At 40.1% G+C, this 23,868-nt stretch overlaps 2 protein-coding genes across 12 annotated transcripts in view; one reads left to right on the top strand and one right to left on the bottom strand.

Annotated features, from left to right (window-relative positions):
- The window catches only part of LOC133556335 (E3 ubiquitin-protein ligase KCMF1-like), a 36,780-nt gene extending 27,272 nt beyond the window's left edge, over window positions 1-9,508 (top strand). Inside the window, exons 6-8 of one of the 2 annotated variants that reach the window (XM_061906157.1) lie at window positions 465-789; window positions 8,533-8,873; window positions 8,946-9,508. In XM_061906157.1, coding sequence (XP_061762141.1) covers window positions 465-789; window positions 8,533-8,851 — 644 coding nt within the window. In that variant the 3' untranslated portion in view covers window positions 8,852-8,873; window positions 8,946-9,508. Of the gene's footprint in view, window positions 1-464; window positions 790-8,532 lie in introns of both variants that reach the window. The other variant, XM_061906156.1, reaches the window with a different exon arrangement.
- Window positions 9,509-11,588: 2,080 nt separating this feature from the next.
- The window catches only part of slc20a2 (solute carrier family 20 member 2), a 205,630-nt gene continuing 193,350 nt past the window's right edge, over window positions 11,589-23,868 (bottom strand). For 7 of the 10 annotated variants that reach the window (XM_061906151.1, XM_061906150.1, XM_061906148.1 and 4 more), the window contains one exon: window positions 11,589-20,977. In XM_061906151.1, the coding sequence (XP_061762135.1) occupies window positions 20,590-20,977 (388 nt within the window). In that variant the 3' untranslated portion in view covers window positions 11,589-20,589. The remainder of the gene's footprint in view (window positions 20,978-23,868) is intronic. The other 3 variants (XM_061906154.1, XM_061906153.1, XR_009807494.1) reach the window with 2 other exon arrangements.

The following is a 23,868-nucleotide window of genomic DNA, read 5'->3' as shown; positions in this document are numbered from 1 at the left end:
TATTATTATTATTTAATCAATATAAGATACACTTACCGTTATTAGTGCACCAACCTAAAAACCCTCCCTCCCCCATTCTCACTCATTCACACAAAAGGGTTGTTTCCTTTTGTTATTAATATTCTGGTTCCTACAGATACAGTCTGCAAGGGATACAGTCCGTGAAGCACACATGTTTGTATGTGCCGCTGGTCCACTAATAGTACTAACCTTTTAACAGTTAATTTTACTCATTTTCATTAATTGCTAGTTTATTTATAACAGTTTTTTATTTTAGTTTCTTTTTTGTTCAAGCAAATTTGTTTAAATTGTTTTCTTTTTTAAAACCAAAGGACATTATCGTCACCAGACCAGGTTGTCAATGAAATTAGATTGTTTCATTGATTGTCAAGCTGAAGGTTTAAAACCAACATTTTAGGCCGGGACAATAAAAACAACTTTTAATTTGATTCTTCTCCTTGCAGAGCTCCTATCCCAGCTTTCGGGCGTACGCCGCTCGGCGGGGGGCCAGCTTAGCTCAGGCCCCTCGGCCTCGCAGCTGCAGCAACTCCAGATGCAACTCCAGCTCGAGCGCCAGCAGGCTCAGGCGGCGCGGCAGCAGCTGGAGACGGCGCGAAACGCCACGCGGGGGGGCGGCCCCGTCAACGCCATCCTCAACGCCAACTCGGCCGGGACCAACCCCAACCCCAACCTGAGCGCCAACCACAACAGCAACACCAGTCCCAGCCCAGGCCCCTCAGAGGGCCACTCGCAGCACACGGCGCACAGCTCACAGTTTCTACTCAGCAGGTAGGCAAATGTTTCACACTTTGCTTCTTAGAGAAATGATGCTGCAGTTATGTTGTAGGACCACCAGGTGGCGACTGCTGAGTTGGGATTGTCACTTTTGATGGGATTTGATTGAAATATTGAATGTATAGAATGGCATTAACAGCTGTGGCTGTCGGCAACCTTCTGATTTAGTTTTTTTTTTTAATTAACCAATGAGCAACCCTAACGCTCAAAATACGCTAAAAAAAAGGTAGCATGCTAGTGTTACTAAGGCTGTTTGAGGCTGAGCCAATCAGTGGCCATGATACTGAACAGCAAGGTCCAATTTGCCCTAGGAGTTTTTCCACAATATTTTTTTAATAAAATGGCAAATTTTTTTATTGCAAAGTTGTTGGAATACAAAGTCTATTGTCTGAAGAAATATTTTGGTCCCATTGACTGTGGCGACAAGTCCAGGGTTACCCCACCTTCCGCCCGAATGCAGCTGAGATAGGCTCCAGCACCCCCAAAACCTCGAAAGGGACAAGCCGTAGATTATGGATGGATGGATGACTCCCATTTCAACTATTTTAAAAAGACGGCAATCCTGGTATATTACAATCCTTTTTCCATGAAAACCCAATGAATCTCATTCTGGGCAACTTTGAAAACACTAAAATATTGTTTTGGTATAATTGTGCCTTTCGACCACCAGATGGCACCAGAAAACCATCCATCCATCCATCCATCATCTTCCGCTTATCCGAGGTCGGGTCGCGGGGGCAACAGCCTAAGCAGGGAAACCCAGACTTCCCTCTCCCCAGCCACTTCGTCTAGCTCTTCCCCGGGGATCCCGAGGCGTTCCCAGGCCAGCCGGGAGACATAGTCTTCCCAACGTGTCCTGGGTCTTCCCCGTGGCCTCCTACCGGTTGGACGTGCCCTAAACACCTCCCTAGGGAGGCGTTCGGGTGGCATCCTGACCAGATGCCCGAACCACCTCATCTGGCTCCTCTCGATGTGAAGGAGCAGCGGCTTTACTTTGAGTTCCTCCCGGATGGCAGAGCTTCTCACCCTATCTCTAAGGGAGAGCCCCACCACACGGCGGAGGAAACTCATTTCGGCCGCTTGTACCCGTGATCTTATCCTTTCGGTCATGACCCAAAGCTCATGACCATAGGTGAGGATGGGAACGTAGATCGACCGGTAAATTGAGAGCTTTGCCTTCCGGCTCAGCTCCTTCTTCACCACAACGGACCGGTACAACGTCCGCATTACTGAAGACGCCGCACCGATCCGCCTGTCGATCTCACGATCCACTCTTCCCTCACTCGTGAACAAGACTCCTAGGTACTTGAACTCCTCCACTTGGGGCAGGGTCCCCTCCCCAACCCGGAGATGGCACTCCACCCTTTTCCGGGCGAGAACCATGGACTCGGACTTGGAGGTGCTGATTCTCATTCCGGTCGCTTCACACTCGGCTGCGAACCGATCCAGCGAGAGCTGAAGATCCCGGTCAGATGAAGCCATCAGGACCACATCATCTGCAAAAAGCAGAGACCTAATCCTGCGGTTACCAAACCGGAACCCCTCAACGCCTTGACTGCGCCTAGAAATTCTGTCCATAAAAGTTATGAACAGAATCGGTGACAAAGGACAGCCTTGGCGGAGTCCAACCCTCACTGGAAATGTGTTCGACTTACTGCCGGCAATGCGGACCAAGCTCTGGCACTGATCGTACAGGGAACGGACCGCCACAATAAGACAGTCCGATACCCCATACTCTCTGAGCACTCCCCACAGGACTTCCCGAGGGACACGGTCGAATGCCTTCTCCAAGTCCACAAAGCACATGTAGACTGGTTGGGCAAACTCCCATGCACCCTCAAGAACCCTGCCGAGAGTATAGAGCTGGTCCACAGTTCCACGACCAGGACGAAAACCACACTGTTCCTCCTGAATCCGAGGTTCGACTATCCGACGTAGCCTCCTCTCCAGTACACCTGAATAAACCTTACCGGGAAGGCTGAGGAGTGTGATCCCACGATAGTTGGAACACACCCTCCGGTCCCCCTTCTTAAAGAGAGGAACCACCACCCCGGTCTGCCAATCCAGAGGTACCGCCCCCGATGTCCACGCGATGCTGCAAAGTCTTGTCAACCAAGACAGCCCCACAGCATCCAGAGCCTTAAGGAACTCCGGGCGGGTCTCCTCCACCCCTGGGGCCTTGCCACCGAGGAGCTTTTTAACTACCTCAGCGACCTCAGCCCCAGAAATAGGTGAGTCCACCACAGATTCCCCAGGCACTGCTTCCTCATAGGAAGACGTGTTGGTGGGATTGAGGAGGTCTTCGAAGTATTCCTTCCACCTATCCACAACATCCGCAGTCGAGGTCAGCAGAACACCATCCGCACCATACACGGTGTTGATAGTGCACTGTTTCCCCTTCCTGAGGCGGCGGACGGTGGTCCAGAATCGCTTCGAAGCCGTCCGGAAGTCGTTTTCCATGGCTTCCCCGAACTCTTCCCATGTCCGAGTTTTTGCCTCCGCGACCGCTGAAGCTGCACACTGCTTGGCCTGTCGGTACCTGTCCACTGCCTCCGGAGTCCTATGAGCCAAAAGGACCCGATAGGACTCCTTCTTCAGCTTGACGGCATCCCTCACCGCTGGTGTCCACCAAGGGGTTTTAGGATTGCCGCCCCGACAGGCACCAACTACCTTGCGGCCACAGCTCCGATCTGCCGCCTCGACAATAGAGGTGCGGAACATGGTCCACTCGGACTCAATGTCCAGCACCTCCCTCGTGACATGTTCAAAGTTCTTCCGGAGGTGGGAATTGAAACTTTGTCTGACAGGAGACTCTGCCAGACGTTCCCAGCAGACCCTCACAATGCGTTTGGGCCTCCCAGGTCTGTCCGGCATCCTCCCCCACCATCGCAGCCAACTCACCACCAGGTGGTGATCGGTAGAAAGCTCCGCCCCTCTCTTCACCCGAGTGTCCATAACATGAGGCCGCAAATCCGATGACACAACTACAAAGTCGATCATGGAACTGCGGCCTAGGGTGTCCTGGTGCCAAGTGCACATATGGACACCCTTATGCTTGAACATGGTGTTTGTTATGGACAATCCGTGACGAGCACAAAAGTCCAATAACAAAACACCACTCAGGTTCAGATCCGGGCGGCCATTCTTCCCAATCACGCCTCTCCAGGTTTCACTGTCGTTGCCAACGTGAGCGTTGAAGTCTCCCAGTAGGACAAGGGAATCACCCGGGGGAGCACTTTCCAGTACTCCCTCGAGCGTTCCCAAAAAGGGTGGGTACTCTGAACTGCTGTTTGGTGCATAAGCACAAACAACAGTCAGGACCCGTCCCCCCACCCGAAGGCGGAGGGAGGCTACCCTTTCGTCCACCGGGTTGAACTCCAACGAACAGGCTTTGAGCCGGGGGGCAACAAGAATTGCCACCCCAGCCCGTCGCCTCTCACTGCCGGCAACGCCAGAGTGGAAGAGGGTCCAATCCCTCTCGAGAGAAGTGGTTCCAGAGCCCTTGCTGTGCGTCGAAGTGAGTCCGACTATATCCAGCCGGAATTTCTCGACTTCGCGCACTAGCTCAGGCTCTTTCCCCCCCAGTGACGTGACGTTCCACGTCCCAAGAGCTAGCTTCTGTAGCCGAGGATCGGACCGCCAAGTGCCCTGCCTTCGGCTGTCGCCCAGCTCACAATGCACCCGACCTCTATGGCCCCTGCTATGGGTGGTGAGCCCATTGGAGGGGTGACCCACGTTGCCTCTTCGGGCTGTGCCCGGCCGGGCCCCATGGGAACAGGCCCGGCCACCAGGCGCTCGCCATCGTGCCCCACCTCCGGGCCTGGCTCCAGAGGGGGGCCCCGGTGACCCGCGTCCGGGCGAGGGAAATCTGGGTCTATGATGTTTCTTCTTCATAAAGGTCTTCGAGCTGCTCTTTGTCTGATCCCTCACCTAGAACCTGTTTGCCTTGGGAGACCCTACCAGGGGGCTTTATGCCCCCGGACAACATAGCTCCTAGGATCATTGGGACACGCAAACTCCTCTACCACGATAAGGTTGCAGCTCAGAGAAAACCATGACCATGAAATTAAATCACTGAAATACAAGGAAAATACAATATGTTATGAAGGAATAAGTGTTTAATATTTGCAGGTAATGATAATTATTGATATTTTTTATGACCTACTGAAAATAAAGACCAGAAGAGAAATATATTAAATTTAACATAATTATTTCCTCTGATTAACTTCCCTTCAGCTATCAAGGCAGAAAGGAAATGTCAACACAAGCATGGAAAATAGTCAACTAATGTAAAAAAAAATTATAAAATTGAACACTTAACAATAATCTTTTAAAATGAATGTGCAAAAATAAGGAATATGTAATAAATGTTTAATAAAGTATTACAAAAAAGTGTGAAAATGTAAACATAGAGAAACCTGAGAACCAGTTTCTGCAGGTTTAGTCCCAGGAAGTTACAGCTGTGCTCTTAAGGGTGAGCGCAGCTAGGGGGGTGTGGTATTACTGGTCTTGGTGGAGACGAGCACCTTGCATCATTCACAGACCACATTGGTCTGACTATCGTCCCTTAGAAAAAAAAATGCCATACTGTCCAGGTGACTTTTCCTGTTTTATCCACAATGTCTTCATTTTGACTTTGTCTTCTCACTCCATGTGAAGGATCATTTGTGAGACAACAAGATGGCACAACCAAACTTGATAGTTAATACTGTTACCTGATTGGCTTTTACACTGATCAGTGATCACCTCCTGTGTTGCTCAGTCACCAGAGAGCAAGCATCTTTGTTCATGCAAACAACCTTGCTTTGCAACTTCCGACGAAAAAGAAAAAATAAATATTCAACGTTTCATCGAACGGGTTTTGTATTTATATCGATTACGTGTCTATACTGAATTCTTTATACTGATATCGTAATACCGCCTAACATTAAATGAAAATTATTGTAGGCAGTTATACAGTTGTGATCAAAATTATTCAACCCCAACACAATTTTGGTGTTTTAGCAAGTTGGACATTTATTCCGTATTTTGTTTATAGTCATATCAAATAAAGATGCATTAAATAGACAAATGTAACTTGAATTACAACATTATATTTTGTAACATACCAAACAGTGTCATTTCTTTTAATATCTCATTGACCAAATTATTCAACCCCTTGAAGATCATAACTCTTAAGAACAGAATTTGAATAAGGTCTTTTCAATCAGGTGTTGAAAACACCTGTAGATGTGATTAGAACCATAACGAGCAACAATTAAACTGATTGAAAAAGACTGTGACGCTCAGCTTCTTGTAGATGGTCAATGGTGTATTTGCAACATGGTGAAGTCCAGGGAGTGGTCAAAGAAGTCAAGAGAGGAGGTAATTTCTCTTCATAAGAAAGGATATGGATATAAGAAAATAGCAAAGACATTACACATTCCAAAAGACACAGTTGGGAGCATAATTCACAAGTTTAAAGCTAAAGGCACAGTAGAAACACTACCTGGGCGTGGTAGAAAGAGGATGCTGTGTGCGTACAGTGGTGAAAAACCCCCGGGTAACAGCTGAGGAACTACAACAGGACATTGCAGAGGGGGGAACGCAGGTTTCGTCCCAGACAATAAGGCAGCACTACGAGATGAAGGCCTCCATGCCAGAACTCCCAGGCGCACCCCACTTCTGACTACCAGACACAAGAAAATAGACTCCAGTATGCCAAAAATCATCTGGACAAACCCCAAAGGTTTTGGGAAACTGTTCTATGGAGTGATGAGACAAAACTGGAACTCTTTGGGCCTATGACTCAACGTTATGTCTGGAGGAGAAAAAATGAAGCTTACAAAGAGAAGAACACCTTCCCTACTGTTAAGCATGGTGGGGGGTCAATCATGCTCTGGGGCTGTTTCTCTGCCTCAGGTACCGGGAATCTCCAGCGCGTTCAAGGCATTATGAATTCTATTTCCTAGCAGGATATATTAGCTGCAAATGTCATGAAGTCAGTGACAAAGCTGAGGCTTGGGAGACGTTGGACCTTCCAACAGGACAATGATCCCAAGCATACCTCCAAATCAACATCAGAGTGGTTGCAGAAGAAGGGCTGGAAGACTCTGGAGTGGCCTTCACAGTCACCAGACCTAAATCCTATAGAAAACCTGTGGTGGGACTTGAAGAAGGCAGTTGCAGCACGCAAGCCCAAGAATATGAATGAACTGGAGGCCTTTGCCCAAGAGGAATGGGCTAAAATACCTGTAGATTGTTGCAAGAAGCTTGTGTCCGGTTATGTATCACGTTTGAAGAATGTAATTACTGCCAAAGGGTGTTCTAGTAAGTACTAAAGATGCATGTAACTAGAGGGGGTTGAATAATGTTGTCAAAGAGATATTAAGAAACATGTCCTTTTTTGGTATTTTGTAAAATACAGTGTTACAATTAATTTGCATTTGTCTATTTGACACATCTTTATTTGATATGACTACAAACAAAATACGGAATAAATGTCCAATTTGCTAAAACACCAACATTGTGTGGGGGTTGAATAATTTTGATCACAATTGTATACATAACATGGCAGATATATATACTGTATATATGATTATTTATATAGAATACTCAAACTCAACCATGTCCTGTCTTACTTTTTAGAAATATACTTTTTTTTTTTTTTGCCTTTCCCCGTTTAAAAAAAACGTTTTTTTTACTTAGACTATAAAACATTTTTAAAAAAAACCTCAACCTTATATTGGTAGATGGATCATAGCTTGTTAAAAGATTGAAAAAATATATGAATTATATATATATATATATATATATATATATATATATATATATATATATATATATATATATATATATAAGGGCTGCGAATCTTTGGGTCTCCCACGATTCGATTCAATATTGATTCTTGGTGTCACAATTCGATAATATATCGATTTTTTTCGATTCAACGCTATTCTCGATTCAAAAACGATATTTGTCCGATTCAAAACGAATCTGTGTTCATTCAATACATAGGATTTCAGCAGGATCTACCCCAGTCTGCTGACATGCTAAAAGAGTAGTAGATTTTTTAAACAAAGCTTTTATAATTGTAAAGGACAATGTTTTATCAACTGATTGCAATAATGTAATTTTTTTTCACTATTAAAAGGACCAAAAATATGACTTATTTTGTCTTTGTGAAAACATTGGACACAGTGTGTTGTCAAGCTTATGAAATGCATTGCAAGTGTAAGCCACTGTGACACTATTGTTCCTTTTTTTAAAATTTATAAATGTCCAATGATAATGTCAATGAGGGATTTTTAATCACTGCTATGCTGAAATTATAACTAATATTAATACTGTTTCTGATGATATTAATTTTTGTTTCACTACTTTTGGTTTGTTTTGTGTCGTGTTTGTGTCTCCTCTCAATTGCTCTGTTTATTGCAGTTCTGAGTGTTGCTGGGTCAGGTTTGGTTTTGGAATTGGAGAATCGATTCTGAAATGAGAATCGATCCTGAATTGCACAACGTATTCAATTCGAATCGATTTTTTTCCCACACCCATACATATATATATATATATATATATATATATATATATATATATATATATATATATATAGTTAGGACACTTTACTATCTATCCATCTATCTTTAATAGTGGGTCATAAGAGTGTGTGTGTGTGTGTGTGTGTGTGGCCAACCTTACACTTGCACAAGGGTTAACTTGTTTGGTCCACCTTTAACAGACTTTGTTGTTCCCCCGCAGGTTGAGTGAACCGCGGCTGTCTGAGGCGGAGCGCCAGCTGTGCGAGGCCCAGTGGGCCGACAGGAGCCTATTTGTGACGGAGCTGCTGCTGTCCACGCTGCTGCCCAACGACGACGACTCCTCCGAGGACGAGGACAACTGTCCCGGCTCGTTGCGGAACTTCGCCGACTTCCAGTCCATGGGGTGTGTGGAGGTCATGACGCTGGACGTGGCCCTGGAGAACCTCAACCTCAAAGAGACGGCGCCGCCTGCTAAGACGGCCAAAACGGCTACGAAAACAACACCGGCCAAAAAAGAGCCGCCCGCCCCACCCCTTTGATGACACGGTCCCGCCCTTTCCCGTAAGCACCGACGTAACCAAGACTGCGGTTCTTTTTTGGCTTTTTGGTTTTATTAGTGTTTTTATTCCTCAGTGATTTCGTCATTTCAGCTTCTGTGGCGCCGCCCCTCCATGTTGTGTACGTCGAATAAAAGTAGCGAGACCAGCGAATGGGAAAGAGAATTCTATAAATATATTATTAAAACAAATCTATATGAAAGTTGATAATCAGGAAGTCCAGTGTGGCCCCCTGCTGGCTGCACACTGAACTTGTATTAATATTCACCCCAGCTAACAAGCATGAGCTTCAAACATCACAGTGACCAAAAGGGAGCGCTATTCTACTCATCCCACACGATCGTCTGCTGCAGGCCCTCCCTTTCCTGTCGTGGGTCACATGATCCTGCTGTCTAAGACTGACACTGACATGGCATATCCGGTGTCCCACCTGTGCACACTAACACGTGACAAACGACCATTGACTGAACTTGGGAAGACGTTGGTCGTCACCGTCACAACCATCCTGTCATCAATTGACTTTGAGGAGGGAATCCTGTGCGCTCTTTTCGGTAACTTTCAGCCTCCACTGATAATACGTAAAGAATACAATGTATGCCACGTGCAGGTGAAATAAACCTTTGAGTTTGGAGGACAATACATTGTCTGCATGGACCTTTCATAACATATACTCTGACTATGTGTGTGTATATATACATAAATGAATATATATTGTGTGTGTATATATAGTTGTCGCTCTCTATATATAAAGTGGGGCAAAAAAGTATTTAGTCACCCACCGATTGTGCAAGTTCTCCCACTTAAAACGATGAGAGAGGTCTGTAATTTTTATCATAGGTACATTTCAACTGTGAGAGACAGAATGTGGGGGGGGGGAAATCCAGCAATTCATATTGTAGGAATTTTTAAGAATTTATTTGTAAATTATGGTAGAAAATAAGTATTTGGTCACTTCAAACAAGGAAGAGCTCTGGCTCTCACAGACCTGTTAGTTTTTTAAGAAGCTCTTATGTCCTCCACTTGTTACCTGTATTAATGGAACCTGTTTGAATTTGTTATCTGTATAAAAGACACCTGTCCACAGCCTCAAACAGTCAGACTCCAAACTCCACTATGGCCAAGACCAAAGAGTTGTCGAAGGACACCCGTAAAAGAAGTGTAGACCTGCACCAGACTGGGAAGAGTGAATCTACATTAGGCAAGCAGCTTAGTGTAAAAAAATCAACTGAGGGAGCAACTATCAGAAAATGGAAGACATACAAGACCACTGATAATCTCCCTCGATCTGGGGCTCCACGCAAGATCTCATCCCCTGGGGTCAAAATGAACATGACAACAGTGAGAAAAAATCCCAGAACCACACAGGGGGACCTGGTGAATTACCTGCAGAGAGCTGGGACCAAAGTAACAAAGGTTACCATCAGTAACACTACGCCGACAGGGAATAATATCCTGCAGTGGCAGACGTGTCCCCCAGCTTAAGCCAGTGCATGTCCAGGCCCGTCTGAAGTTTGGCAGAGAGCACATGGATGATACAGCAGAGGATTGGGAGAATGTCATGTGGTCAGATAAAACCAAATTAGAACTTTTTAATATAAACTCAACTCATCGTGTTTGGAGGAAGAAGAATACTGAGTTGCACCTCAAGAACACCAGACCTACTGTGAAGCATGGGGGTGGAGGACAGGACCACTGATCCGTGTTAAGGAAAGAATGAATGGGGCCATGTATCATGAGATTTTGAGCCAAAACCTCCTTCAATCAGTGAGAGCTTTGAAGATGAAACGTGGCTGGGTCTTCCAGCATGTCAATGATCCCAAACACACCGCCCGGGCAACGAAGGAGTGGCTACGTAAGAAGCATTTGAAAGTCCTGGAGTGGCCTAGCCAATCTCCAGACCTCAACCCCATATAAAATCTGTGGAGGGAGTTGAAAGTCCCAAAACATCACAGGAATGGGCCAAAATACCAGCTACTGTGTGTGCAAACCTGGTAAAGACTTATAGTAATCGTTTGGCATCTGTTATTGCCAACAAAGGTTATATTACAAAGTATTGAGTTGAATTTTTGTTATTGACCACTTATTTTCTACCATAATTTACAAATAAATTATTTAAAATTCCTACAATGTGAATTCCTGGATTTTTTTTTCCCATTCTGTCTCTCACAGTTGAAATGTACCTATGATGAAAATTAAAGACCTCTGTCATCATTTTAAGTGGGAGAACTTGCACAATCGGTGGCTGACTAAATACTTTTTTGTCCCACTGTAAGTGTTTGTATGTATATGTAGTGTGTGTGTGTGTATGTATATATATATATATATATATACACATTTGTATGTGTGTGTGTATGTATGTATATGGGCCAAGGCCAGGAATAATTTTTGGTGATTTAACACCCAATTCCAACGCTTGATGGTGAGTGCCAAGCAGGGAGGTAATGGGTCTCATTCTTATAGTCGTTGGTATGACTCGGCCGGGGTTTAAACTCGCAATCTACCGATCTCAGGGCAGACACTGATGTGTTTAAAAAAATATTGGCTGTAACATAACATCAATCGAAGCTTTCTTTTACTCAAATGAATCCATGAATCGTTGCAGCCCTACTGAATGAAATCAACAAATTTGCTTAACATTTGAAATTATTCCACGTTGTAATCATGATATTGGATGTCAGCGTCACACGTTCAAGGAAAAAAGACACAAGTTAGTGACAAATATGTTCTTTGTAATTTTAATTCCCATAATTTAGTTTAAATGCAGACATTGTTTTCCTCACTAAAATCTTAAACAAACTATTACAGCATACAACAGAAGCAAATCAGAGTAAGCGTTAAGATTTTGTCGAAGCAGGCTACAGTTTTCTTTTGATGATTTTATTTTTTCATACCACATATGGTATTTGTGGCTAAGTAGCCACAAACATTAAAAAGACAACACAGAGCTATGAAAACCCATGAGGAAGAGGAGCACACGTGTTTCTACTACTAAACTAAAAACGGAGCACGCCATGCTGACCTAAACCGCTGGCAACACACACACACACTAGGGGGCGCTAGGTGGGCGGAGCTACACGGCTAGGCGCTACTGCGAGTCAGACAGAAGTAAAATGGCACGTTGCATCCTTCGAGTTTCTCTGTAATACAACAAAGTAGGACGTAGTGACCACGCTGGTGGTAATTTCAGCATCTAGTGGCCACGTATGAGCACTGCAACATAACGCTTGACTTTATCATTATTGTGCAACAATGTTAAAATTGTTGTTAATTGTCAGTTTGACGTGAAAGCACTCATAATTTGTCCCATGATTTAAATTTTTTTTTAAAAAAGGCCAAAGAATTTCACATTTTTATCTGTTTTCTTTTGGGGTTTTTTAACATTTTCTTTGGCAATATTTTTGTTTGAACATTCCCACAAAAAAGGAATACAATAGCATTAAAAACATACTGTTAACGTTAAACATCTATAATATGTATTTTGTCTACATTTTGTCTTGCATAAGAGCTTTTTGCATTAGCGCGTTAAAAAAAATTGCGCTGAAATGTTACATTAAAAATGTCCATAATTTCCAGCCCAGTAAAACCTCCAAAGATGAACAAAGTGGCACAATTGAAAGTAAAACAATTACATATGTGAGCTGGCATCTGTACGCTTCTTACATGCTACACATGTTAATCACAGCAGTTCCTATAAATTGCCACTTGGCGACAGTATTGATTGTGCTTTCTCTCTGTTGTGTTTGTTTTATTATCAGTCTCAAATGTGCAGTTCAACCGTTTAAAACATGCTTATTCTACAGAAAAGCAGAAACAACAAAATTTAACAAAATAGCAGCATTTTATTGATTCTGTTTCTGTGTATGGTGCTAAGCCTTAGCACCTGACTTCCGACTTAACATGTATTTATAAATATTTACTTTTGCCAGTGAGAACATACTCTGTTTTGCAATGCTGACCTAGTAAAGAGGCAGTGTGTACATGTTAGAGATGTTGATGTGTGACATCATCTGTCATTTATCAGCAAAAAAAAAATGTGCGGAGGTAAATGTGCTGGAACATGAATGGATGTTTTTGATGGACAAAGACTTTATAAGCGTTAATCATACACAAAGAATGTCTTCAACGACAGTGCTGACTTTGGGCAATAATAGGTCTTTGATGGTTTCTTTCTGTGATTATAATTCAATACAATTAATTATGATTAAAACAGTACAGTCATTTTGACAATGATCTATGTGCTATAAAACAAAGAAAACATCAATATAGAAATGTTTTAATTTTTTTATTGCATTTACCGTATGTTTTTTTAAGTTAAAGTTAGAAAAAACACCTAAAAACATTGGCAACAAGTTAATTTAATGTTATTGTAAATCAAAACATGGCAACCTTTGAAAAAGGCTGCGGTAAAGTCAATTTTTTTAGGACGCAACAATTGCAAAAAGAAATCCTGTTAAGTCCTAGAGAAGCTGATTTATCTACTTTCTGTTTAGAATGGTGTGACTTTAAAAAATGGTAGAATGTTATTCAAAACTCAGAAGTCAACCAGCGTCACAGAACGGCTTATATTCCACTTTGGAGGTTCCACTGGATTTCGAACAAGGTAAAAAACCTTTAAAATCTGAACCAATATTTCATGATAGTAATGAGGTGCGTGACTTTTTGGACACTTAACCATTCGATACCATTTCCGATTCCTTGGGTGACCATTTGAGTCAGAATCAATTCTGGAAAAATAATTAAAATTTATTTTTTTTCAAAACAAGTTTGAAGGTAGAAACACTCTACTGGTTGCACAGAGATTACCTAAAATGATAAATGGGTTGTACTTGTATAGCGCTTTGACTCTACTTCCACATTTACCCATTCACACACACATTCACACACTGATGGAGGGAGCTGCCATGCAAGGCGCCAACCAGCACCCATCAGGAGCAAGAGTGAAGTGTCTTGCTCAGGACACAACGGACGTGACGAGGTTGGTAAAAGTTTGTTTTTAAAAATGTATTCAAACACACACACACATATATATATATATATATATATGTGTGTGTTTGAATAAATATATATTCACACATATATACAAAAATTATATATGTATAATTATATACACATATATATACATACGTGTGTGTGTGTGTATATATATATATATATATACATATATATATATACATATATATATATATATATATATATATATATATATATATATATATATCCATTTCTACCGCTTATTCCCTTTCGGGGTCGCGGGGGGCGCTGGCGCCTATCTCAGCTACAATCGGGCGGAAGGCGGGGTACACCCTGGACAAGTCGCCACCTCATCGCAGGGCCAACACAGATAGACAAACAACATTCACACTCACATTCACACACTAGGGCCAATTTAGTGTTGCCAATCAACCTATCCCCAGGTGCATGTCTTTGGAAGTGGGAGGAAGCCGGAGTACCCGGAGGGAACCCACGCATTCACGGGGAGAACATGCAAACTCCACACAGAAAGATCCCGAGCCTGGATTTGAACCCAGGACTGCAGGACCTTCGTATTGTGAGGCAGACACACTAACCCCTCTGCCACCGTGAAGCCCAGAACTTTACAATATATATTAGAAATGTATATATATATATATATATATATATACTGTATATATATATATATATATATATATATATATATATATATGTATATATATATATAATTATTTTGTTTTTATTGATACTGATTTAGAAATGAGAAAACTAATCACGATTTGAATGTGAATCGATTTTTTTGTTTACATTTGATAATAACTGTGGTCAAGTTCCGAGTGTCCAATCCATTTTTTTTTTTTAATGTGACACACGAAACATGACAAATTAGGGGGGTGCACTATCCACTTAGCCAGATGGTAGTAGAGTGTTGAATATCTTAAAACGTGTTTTTTGACCGCAGCATCAGTTGCTTTCATTCTTCACTGACTGCATAGCTAAATATTAACCTCCTACGCAAAATTCACCGGGGATGGGGCCATAAGAATTTCTTCGTTTCCAGAAATGGCAGTGGGAGTTTGCCATGTTGTAATAGCCCACGCTTGCAAACAACGCTAATCTTAGATAATAAATCTAAATAATTCCAATGAAAAGCTTCCACAGCCCCCCGTAACCGTACGCGCATGGACCCAAACACACAGCCTACTTATCATTTTCCGCCTAACTGACAATTTAGCAAAATGGCCGACCACCCTCGAAGCAGCAGGGAAACAAAATTACAAAGTGTTCTCATCGACAACTCTTTTCAAAAAATTAAATATACGTTGGAAGTTTTCAAACCTTAATCTTTTGGCAGACGACCCCCTTCAATTCATGCGTTTTTTTAATCAAAGACACGCTGGACTTTGGAGTGGCAGAGAAGTGGTGGCACACCCTTGTGATCGCCATCAGCGTGCCCACTAACCCCTTGGATTCAAATATTGTAGAAAAATATATCGTTTTGATGAAATGTCTCTAGATAAACTCTTAGCATAGTGATTAGCGCTACAGCTAGAAAAACAAAAAATGTCATCACAACGCACTTGTTAGACTCTTCTCTAGACACTTCTGGCTATTATTAATATTCGTCAACTCACTGCAGTGAATTATAGTCTTCCTCTTTCATTGGCAACTGTACTTTTGTTTTGTTTCCATGTCATCTAGACAATATTGTTACGATGTAAACACCATAGTACTTCATGATCATCTGCACAAACAATGTTACAAAGGCAGGTGGCTACATAAGCATAGATTTGTTCGTGAGCAATGGAAAAGTAGGAAAATACATCACAGGAGATTTTGTTCGGATAAACAAAATCTACGGGTCATGTGAACTTCTTAAAAAGCTGGTGATGAACAGTTCTCCCCGTCAGGTACCATCTAATTTTGATCATTTCTCGGTGTCAAACAGCAGGTTTGGAGGAGCAACACACCTAATGAGATATGACTGAAACCACCTTAGCTCTGCATGACATAAAATGTGAGAACTGTACTACAGCTGAAGTTTTGGATATGACAAACCCCGCTATCATTTGAAACCACCACTAAAATACGAAAACCTGTCCGTGTTTATATATATATATATATATATATATATATATATATATATATATATATATATATATATATATATATATATATATATATATACACACACGTATATATAAATACATACAAATATATATATATACATATACATACACGTATATACATATGTATAGATGTATAATATATGTATATGTAAATACCTATATATAAATATATAGGTATATACATATGCACAAAAAAATACGTATACATAAATACGTATATATACATGTACATATATATACACGTATATATACATATATAACACACATACATATACATATAAACATATATATACATATGTCTATATTTATATATGTATATACGTATATATGTATACGTATATATACACATAAACACATTCATATACATATATACACATTTATGTACACATATTAATAAACATATATATACATATATACACGTGCATGTACATATAAACGTGTATTTATACACATGTATATACATACACATATACAGTATATACATATTGGGGCTGTGAATCTTTGGGTGTCCCATGATTCGATTCAATATCGATTCTTGGGGTCACGATTCGATTCAAAATCGATTTTTTTTTCAATTCAACACGAAAAAAAATCGTGTGAATTCACATCGGAAAAACGATTTTTTCCCGATTTAAAAGGATTCTTTATTCATTCAGCAGGATCTACCCTAGTCTGCTGACATGCAAGCAGAGTAGTAGATTTTTGTAAAAAGCTTTTATAATTGTAAAGGACAATGATTTATCAACTGATTGCAATAATGTAAATTTGTTTTAACTATTAAATGAACCAAAAACATGACTTATTTTATCTTTGTGAAAACATTGGACACAGTGTGTTGTCAAGCTTATGAGATGTGATGCAAGTGTAAGCCACTGTGACACTATTGTTCCTTTTTTTAAATGTTTATAAATGTCTAATGATAATGTCAATGAGGGATTTTTAATCACTGCTATGCTGAAATTATAACTAATAATGACACTGTTGTTGATAATATTCATTTTTGATACACTACTATTGTTTGTTCTGTGTCGTGTTTGTGTCCCCTCTCAATTGCTCTGTTTATTGCAGTGTTGCTGAGTCAGGTTTGGTTTTGAAATTGAATGGCATTGTTATGGTATTGCTGTGTATTGTTTTGTTGGATTGATAAAAAAATAAAAATAAATCGATTTTTAAAAAATGAGAATCGATGATATATATATATATATATATATATATATATATATATATCCATCCATCCATCCATCTTCTTCCGCTTATCCGAGGTCGGGTCGCGGGGGCAGCAGCCTAAGCAGGGAACCCCAGACTTCCCTCTCCCCAGCCACTTCTGTATATATATATATATATATTTATATATATATATATATACACACACACATATATATATACACAGACACACAAAAATTAAGTGTTTACATATAAAAAGAAATGTAAACGTAATTTTTCACCCAGAAGTAGTTTGATGTGGATTTGATCTTTAAGGTAAATGACAAAATTGACGGCTTCACGGTGGCAGAGGGGTTAGTGCGTCAGCCTCACAATACGAAGGTCCTGCAGTCCTGGGTTCAAATCCAGGCTCGGGATCTTTCTGTGTGGAGTTTGCATGTTCTCCCCGTGAATGCGTGGGTTCCCTCCGGGTACTCCGGCTTCCTCCCACTTCCAAAGACATGCACCTGGGGATAGGTTGATTGGCAACACTAAATTGGCCCTAGTGTGTGAATGTGAGTGTGAATGTTGTCTGTCTATCTGTGTTGGCCCTGCGATGAGGTGGCGACTTGTCCAGGGTGTACCCCGCCTTCCGCCCGATTGTAGCTGAGATAGGCGCCAGCGCCCCCCGCGACCCCGAAAGGGAATAAGCGGTAGAAAATGGATGGATGGATGGACAAAATTGACCAAGGAGGACCCAGCACGATTAAGAATACACACGATAACAGGTTTTTGAGACTTTTGGTGACATCAACGAACGTCTGGAAAGCAGCAAAAGGCATGCAATTTTTTTACAACCGAGAAGTTGTCAGAAATTGCGTGCCTTTTGCGGCTTTTTGTATATATATATATATATATGTACATATTTATATGTATAAATTAATGTGTGTATGTATGTATATATATATTATATATATGTATTGTGTATATGTATATCCATGTATGTATATATATATATATAGTAAATATATATATATATATACACATATACACATATATATGTATATATACATATATAATACATATATACATATATATACATATACGTATATACATATATATAATACATATATACATACATACACACATCAATTTATACATATAAATATGTATACATACATGTATATTTACACATACATGTCTACATATACTGTAAATGTATATGTGTGTATATATATATATATATATTTATATATATATATATATGTAAATATCAATCAATCAATGTTTATTTATATAGCCCTATATCACTAGTTTCTTAAAGGCAAGGAAAACTCATTATATGTATACATACATATACATACATACACATACACACACACACACACACACATGTATATATATATATATATATATATATATATATATATATATATATATATATATATGCAGTAAAAGTAGTCAGTGTATTTATGTAGTTATTAGTCTCAAGCAAACGCTAATGCTAACAGGTTAATGCTAAATCTGATGCGTTTATGTTGTCGGCATGAGATAAACACTGACATTTATTATTTATATATTGTTGTTTACAGATAAAATAAACCATAAGAACTCGTCTGACCCTCATAAATTCATCACCTACAGAGTCGATGACACTGAGCAAGAGCCTGAATTTTAATGTAAAACCCTGTACACTTTGTGTTTAGATCGAACATTTTGTATAATATTGCTTTGTATTTCATTTACTTACAGTTTAGTAAAAATATATGACCTAATAGTGTCTGTATATTTACATTGTATTAATGTAGAAATACACTGTACCACTTGTTCATACGTCATCAGATTATCAATTCATCCATCCAAAATTCTACCGCTTGTCCCTTTTGGGGTGGCGGGGGGTGCTGGAGCCTCTCTCAGCTGCATTTGGGCGGAAGGCGGTGTACACCCTAGACAAGTCGCCACCTCATCGCAGGGCCAACACAGATAGACAGACAACATTCACACTCACATTCACACACTAGGGAACATTTAGTGTTGGCAATCCCAGTGAGAGCAGGCATTGTACAGTAAGCTATTGTTTTATTATGTTTGTTGGCTCTCATGAAGTCTGTCATCAGTAGTAATATTTGTGAAATAGTGAACGTTGTGAAGCACCTGTGAAATTAATAAACCCACATATGCTAAGAATTAGCAAAGTGTGTAACTATTGCCTGTTATTATGTCTACGTAACATATATAGTTACAGCATGTATATAAAACGTTGTAAGTGTTTGGATGTGTTTTTAGAGCGCTTTATAGGCAGAAGAGAGTGTTCCCCATTGTCTCCATTGTTAGCTGAATTGTATTTACTAGTTAGAATGCCTAAAAATAAGAAGCAATTGTGTGATCATAAGGATTGCGGTTGATAGGCATTTTTTCAAAGTGCAAATCCCATACAAGAAAAATGTTTATAATTTAAATGATGTTACGAAATGAGAACAGGAAGTGAACAAATGTGTTACTAATTGCTTTGAAATGGAAAATAAGTAAGATTAAAAATGATATGCTTCTTTCTACTGCTTTTTGAACATGTTGTAAGGAGAAAATAAAAATATGTGATATATTGTAACTGTATGCTTGCTGGAAATAAACTTAAAACCATAACCTTAAAGCAGATGGGTCGGCGTACAAACTACTTCCGGGTGTATGCAGCCATCAAACTGATTCGCAAACAATTTACTTTTTTTAAAATTCTTTGTTTAAAAAGTCAGATTTTTCTAGTGTTGGTTTCAAATGGAAAAACAAACACGGATTATTGGGGGTTTGAGGCATCTCATTACAGCACATATGACACCAAACGGGTATTTGACCAAACCCCCCAAAAAAGGCAGATGTCAATTTTATGTGTTAAACTCCATAATTCTACTTTTAAAAGCCGGCGTGGTGACGAGAGTATCTTACTTTGGCATGTCAAATGTCTCAAAAGTGCAGCCTTGTTCTTTAAACTCTCGAGCCGCCGACATTTTGTCTTTTTCCTTTCATTTGAGCAGCTGAGACGCAGCACATCCCCTAGCGGACTGTTGGGGTACTACACCAATATATTTTGTATGAATGATCGTTTCTAATTTGCCACAAAAAACGCAATAAAACCAGAATATGACATGGTGATGACCTCCCCACCCAACCCCCCAGTTTCCACCCTCTATTTACAGTACAGATTACGGTACAGAACATTTAAAAACAAGCCATCCATACAAACAAATTAACTCTGTAGTGAATCAGGTTTTTGTACGGTCTGATGTAAAAAGAAACATAAAAAGCAGAGCGACAGTCTCGTCGGCCCTTACTGAGGCGCCTTGCCTTCCCTCCCTTGTACCTTGCAGGCCAGCATGAGGGGGAAGTGAGATGGGTTGATTGACCACACACTTTGAAGCAAGACAACAGTTGCTGTATATAATGATAATAGTAATATGTACAGTTGCTTTCTGGCATGTTGGATTAATAATCACAGAGTGAACAGCAGCCATGTTTTTTTTTTTTGTAGGATTTAAGTGCACGACATTGAAGGGTTGAATTTAGCCAGGCAGCATCTGAACCAACCCTCCTCACATCCCTTCTCTTCACCTTCGACCTTTCGTCATTCCTGTCTTCCTGCACTATCAAGACTCTCGGGTGCTCCATGATTTCGTTATCCCTCCCTCCCGGCCACGTCCCCCCCGCGTCACACAAAGGGCAGGATGCCGTAGACGAACACGGCCATGACGGCGGCGCTGAACAGGCCCGCCACAGGCACGGTGACGAACCACGCCAGGAAGATGTTCCGGAAGAGGCGCCAGTCCACCGCCTTCTTGGAGCGGATCCAGCCGACCGCCACCACAGAGCCCACCTGGAGGGGGAGGGAGTGGGTAAAGGGTAGGATCAGACGACGCAATAGGGAGAACCTCAACAAGTAACACGGCGAAGACCTGCAGGCTGCTTTTTACTGATTTTTTTTAATGGAATATTGGTTGGGAAATGACTAAAATTCAACGGTCAAATCAACGTCAGAACCCAACGTCGTCAAAAAGCATGTTGTTTCAACGCTGTGTTTGTGTTGTAGAATATTGGTTGGAAAATTACCTAAATGCAATGGTCAAATCAATGTTACAACCTGACATTGATTAAACATCATCAAAAATCATGTTTCAACGTTGTATTTGTGTTGTCGAATATTGTTTGGGAAATGACAACATTTCAATGGTCAAATCAATGTCGCAAACTGACATTGAATAAACGTCATCAAAAAACATGTCGTTTCAACGTCGTATTTATGTTGTCGAATATTGTTTGGGAAATGACCAAAATTCAATAGTTAAATCAACGTCACAAGCCAACATTTACTAAACGTCGTCAAAAAGCATGTTGTTTCAACGTTGGATTTGTGTTGTAGAATATTGGTTGGAAAATGACCAAAATTCAACGGTTAAATCAACGTCACAACCTGACATTGATTAAAGATTGTCAAAAAGCATGTTGTTTCAACAATTCGTGTTGTAAAATATTGGTTAGGAAATGACCATAGTTCAATGGTCAAATCAATGTTACAACCTGACATTGATTAAATGTCATCAAAAAGCATGTTGTTTCAACGCTGTGTTTGTGTTGTAGAATATTGGTTGGAAAATTACCTAAATGCAATGGTCAAATCAATGTTACAACCTGACATTGATTAAACATCATCAAAAAGCATGTTTGAACGTTGTATTTGTGTTGTCGAATATTCTTTGGGAAATGACCAAATTTCAATGTCGCAAACTGACATTGAATAAACGTCATCAAAAACATGTCGTTTCAACGTTGTATTTATGTTGTCGAATATTGTTTGGGAAATGACCAAAATTCAATGGTTAAATCGACGTCACAACCCAACATTTATTAAACGTCGTCAAAAAGCATGTTGTTTCAACGTTGGATTTGTGTTCTAGAATGTTGGTTGGAAAATTACCAGAAGTCAACGGTTAAATCAACGTCACAACCTGACATTGATTAAACATTGTCAAAAAGCATGTTGTTTCAACAATTTGTGTTGTAGAATATTGGTTAGGAAATGACCATGGTTCAATGGTCAAATGAATGTTACAACCTGACATTGATTAAATGTCATCAAAGAGCATGTTGCTTCAACGTTGTATTTGTGTTGTAGAATATTGGTTGGGAAATGACCAAATTCAATGGTCAAATCAACGTAAATACCCATCATTGATTAAACATTGTCAAAAATCATGTTGTTTCAACGTTGTATTTGTGTTGTAAAATATTGGTTAGGAAATGACCAAAATTCACTGGTCAAATCAACATCACAACCTTACATTGATTAAACATTGTCAAAAAGCATGTTGTTTCAATGTTGTATTTGTTTCGTAGAATATTAATTGAAACATGACGAAAATTCAATGGTCAAATCAACGTCACAACCTGACACTGATTAAACGTTGTCAAAAAGCATGTTGTTTCAACGTTTTATTTGTGTTGTACAATATTGGTTGGGAAATTACCAAACTTAATTTATTAATCATCATGTATAATGTAATCTATTTTCTTAGTTAAAATATATTAATAAACCCTGATTTTTTTTTAACTTGGGCAGTGCAAAAATAGTATTTAAAATGTATCATATTATTTTGAACATTTAAATCATATTTTTTAAGTGAGTTACTTATTTTTCTTCCCTTGTTTCTGTCCCCAGGGGTTGGCTGAAGTTTAAAAAGCTATTATAAAAGGTTAGCTTGCTAACCTTAGCTTGCTATAATGGGAAGAGTTGGTATACTTGTAAGCTGGAGACAGTCTCCAAAACCTATACATTTTAGGTTTAAATGATCGAATAGAGCTAAACCGCTAGTATAAAAAGTAAGCATGCATTGTAGCAAGTTAGCTTGCTACTATGGGATATCAATATCAAATCGGGGCCAAAATGGACAATATTTTAATTAAATGAATGCTTTATTTATTTAATAAAATAATTGTATTAATACATTAAATTAAATAATAATAATTAAAAAAGCATCTCAATTTGTTTTTACGATAATAAATACAACCAAAGTACAAAAACAGCCTGCAGACTCTTCGTCTAAACTTCATCTGTTGGTTAGTTTGAGCAAGCTGGTTAAATAATTTGTCACACTTCTAAAATGCACTTGTGGAAGTCTGATATCAGCAGTTAATTTATTATTAATTCTTTAAACTATTGTCTTTAAAAACATTTGTGTTTATCTTCTTGCTCATGTCAGACTTCACTTGAGTAATCTGGACTCACCTGATTTTAGCTCCGACCAACAATTTCATAAGCAAACTCACATTTCCGAGAGGTCACATGACCAGTATGTGCAATGACCGCCGCTCAAATCAGGAGGACCTGAAATGGAATGAGTCAGATGTGTTTGGGTTTTGGATCATATTGTTTTTATGGACTTCTCCTGTGGCGTGTAGACGGGCGGCCATTGCACATAATCACAGGTTCGAGCAGCTCAAAGCTCCTCTTCAACCTGCCTGGGGAACATCCACTGAAGTTGGAATTAAAAATGATGTATCCGACATGAACTGCCCTTAAATAAAAATATCAATTGCTGTGCTGTCCCACACCTTCGGTGGGTCCCCCAGGCGCCAATCGATCAAATCAATCAATTAGATCACAGAATGATACGTGTCAACATCAGAAGATTGGAGCATGTTGCTGTCAGTGTGTGTTTTAAGGGTGAGATTATAGGACACTGTGTTTGTGGGGTGAGACAGGAAAATTAT

This window comes from Nerophis ophidion, linkage group LG07 (genome assembly GCF_033978795.1).
Source record: "Nerophis ophidion isolate RoL-2023_Sa linkage group LG07, RoL_Noph_v1.0, whole genome shotgun sequence".
Taxonomy (NCBI): Eukaryota; Metazoa; Chordata; class Actinopteri; order Syngnathiformes; family Syngnathidae; genus Nerophis; species Nerophis ophidion.
Note: the sequence above shows the minus strand (reverse complement) of the source record. Positions and strands in the feature narration are given on the sequence as shown.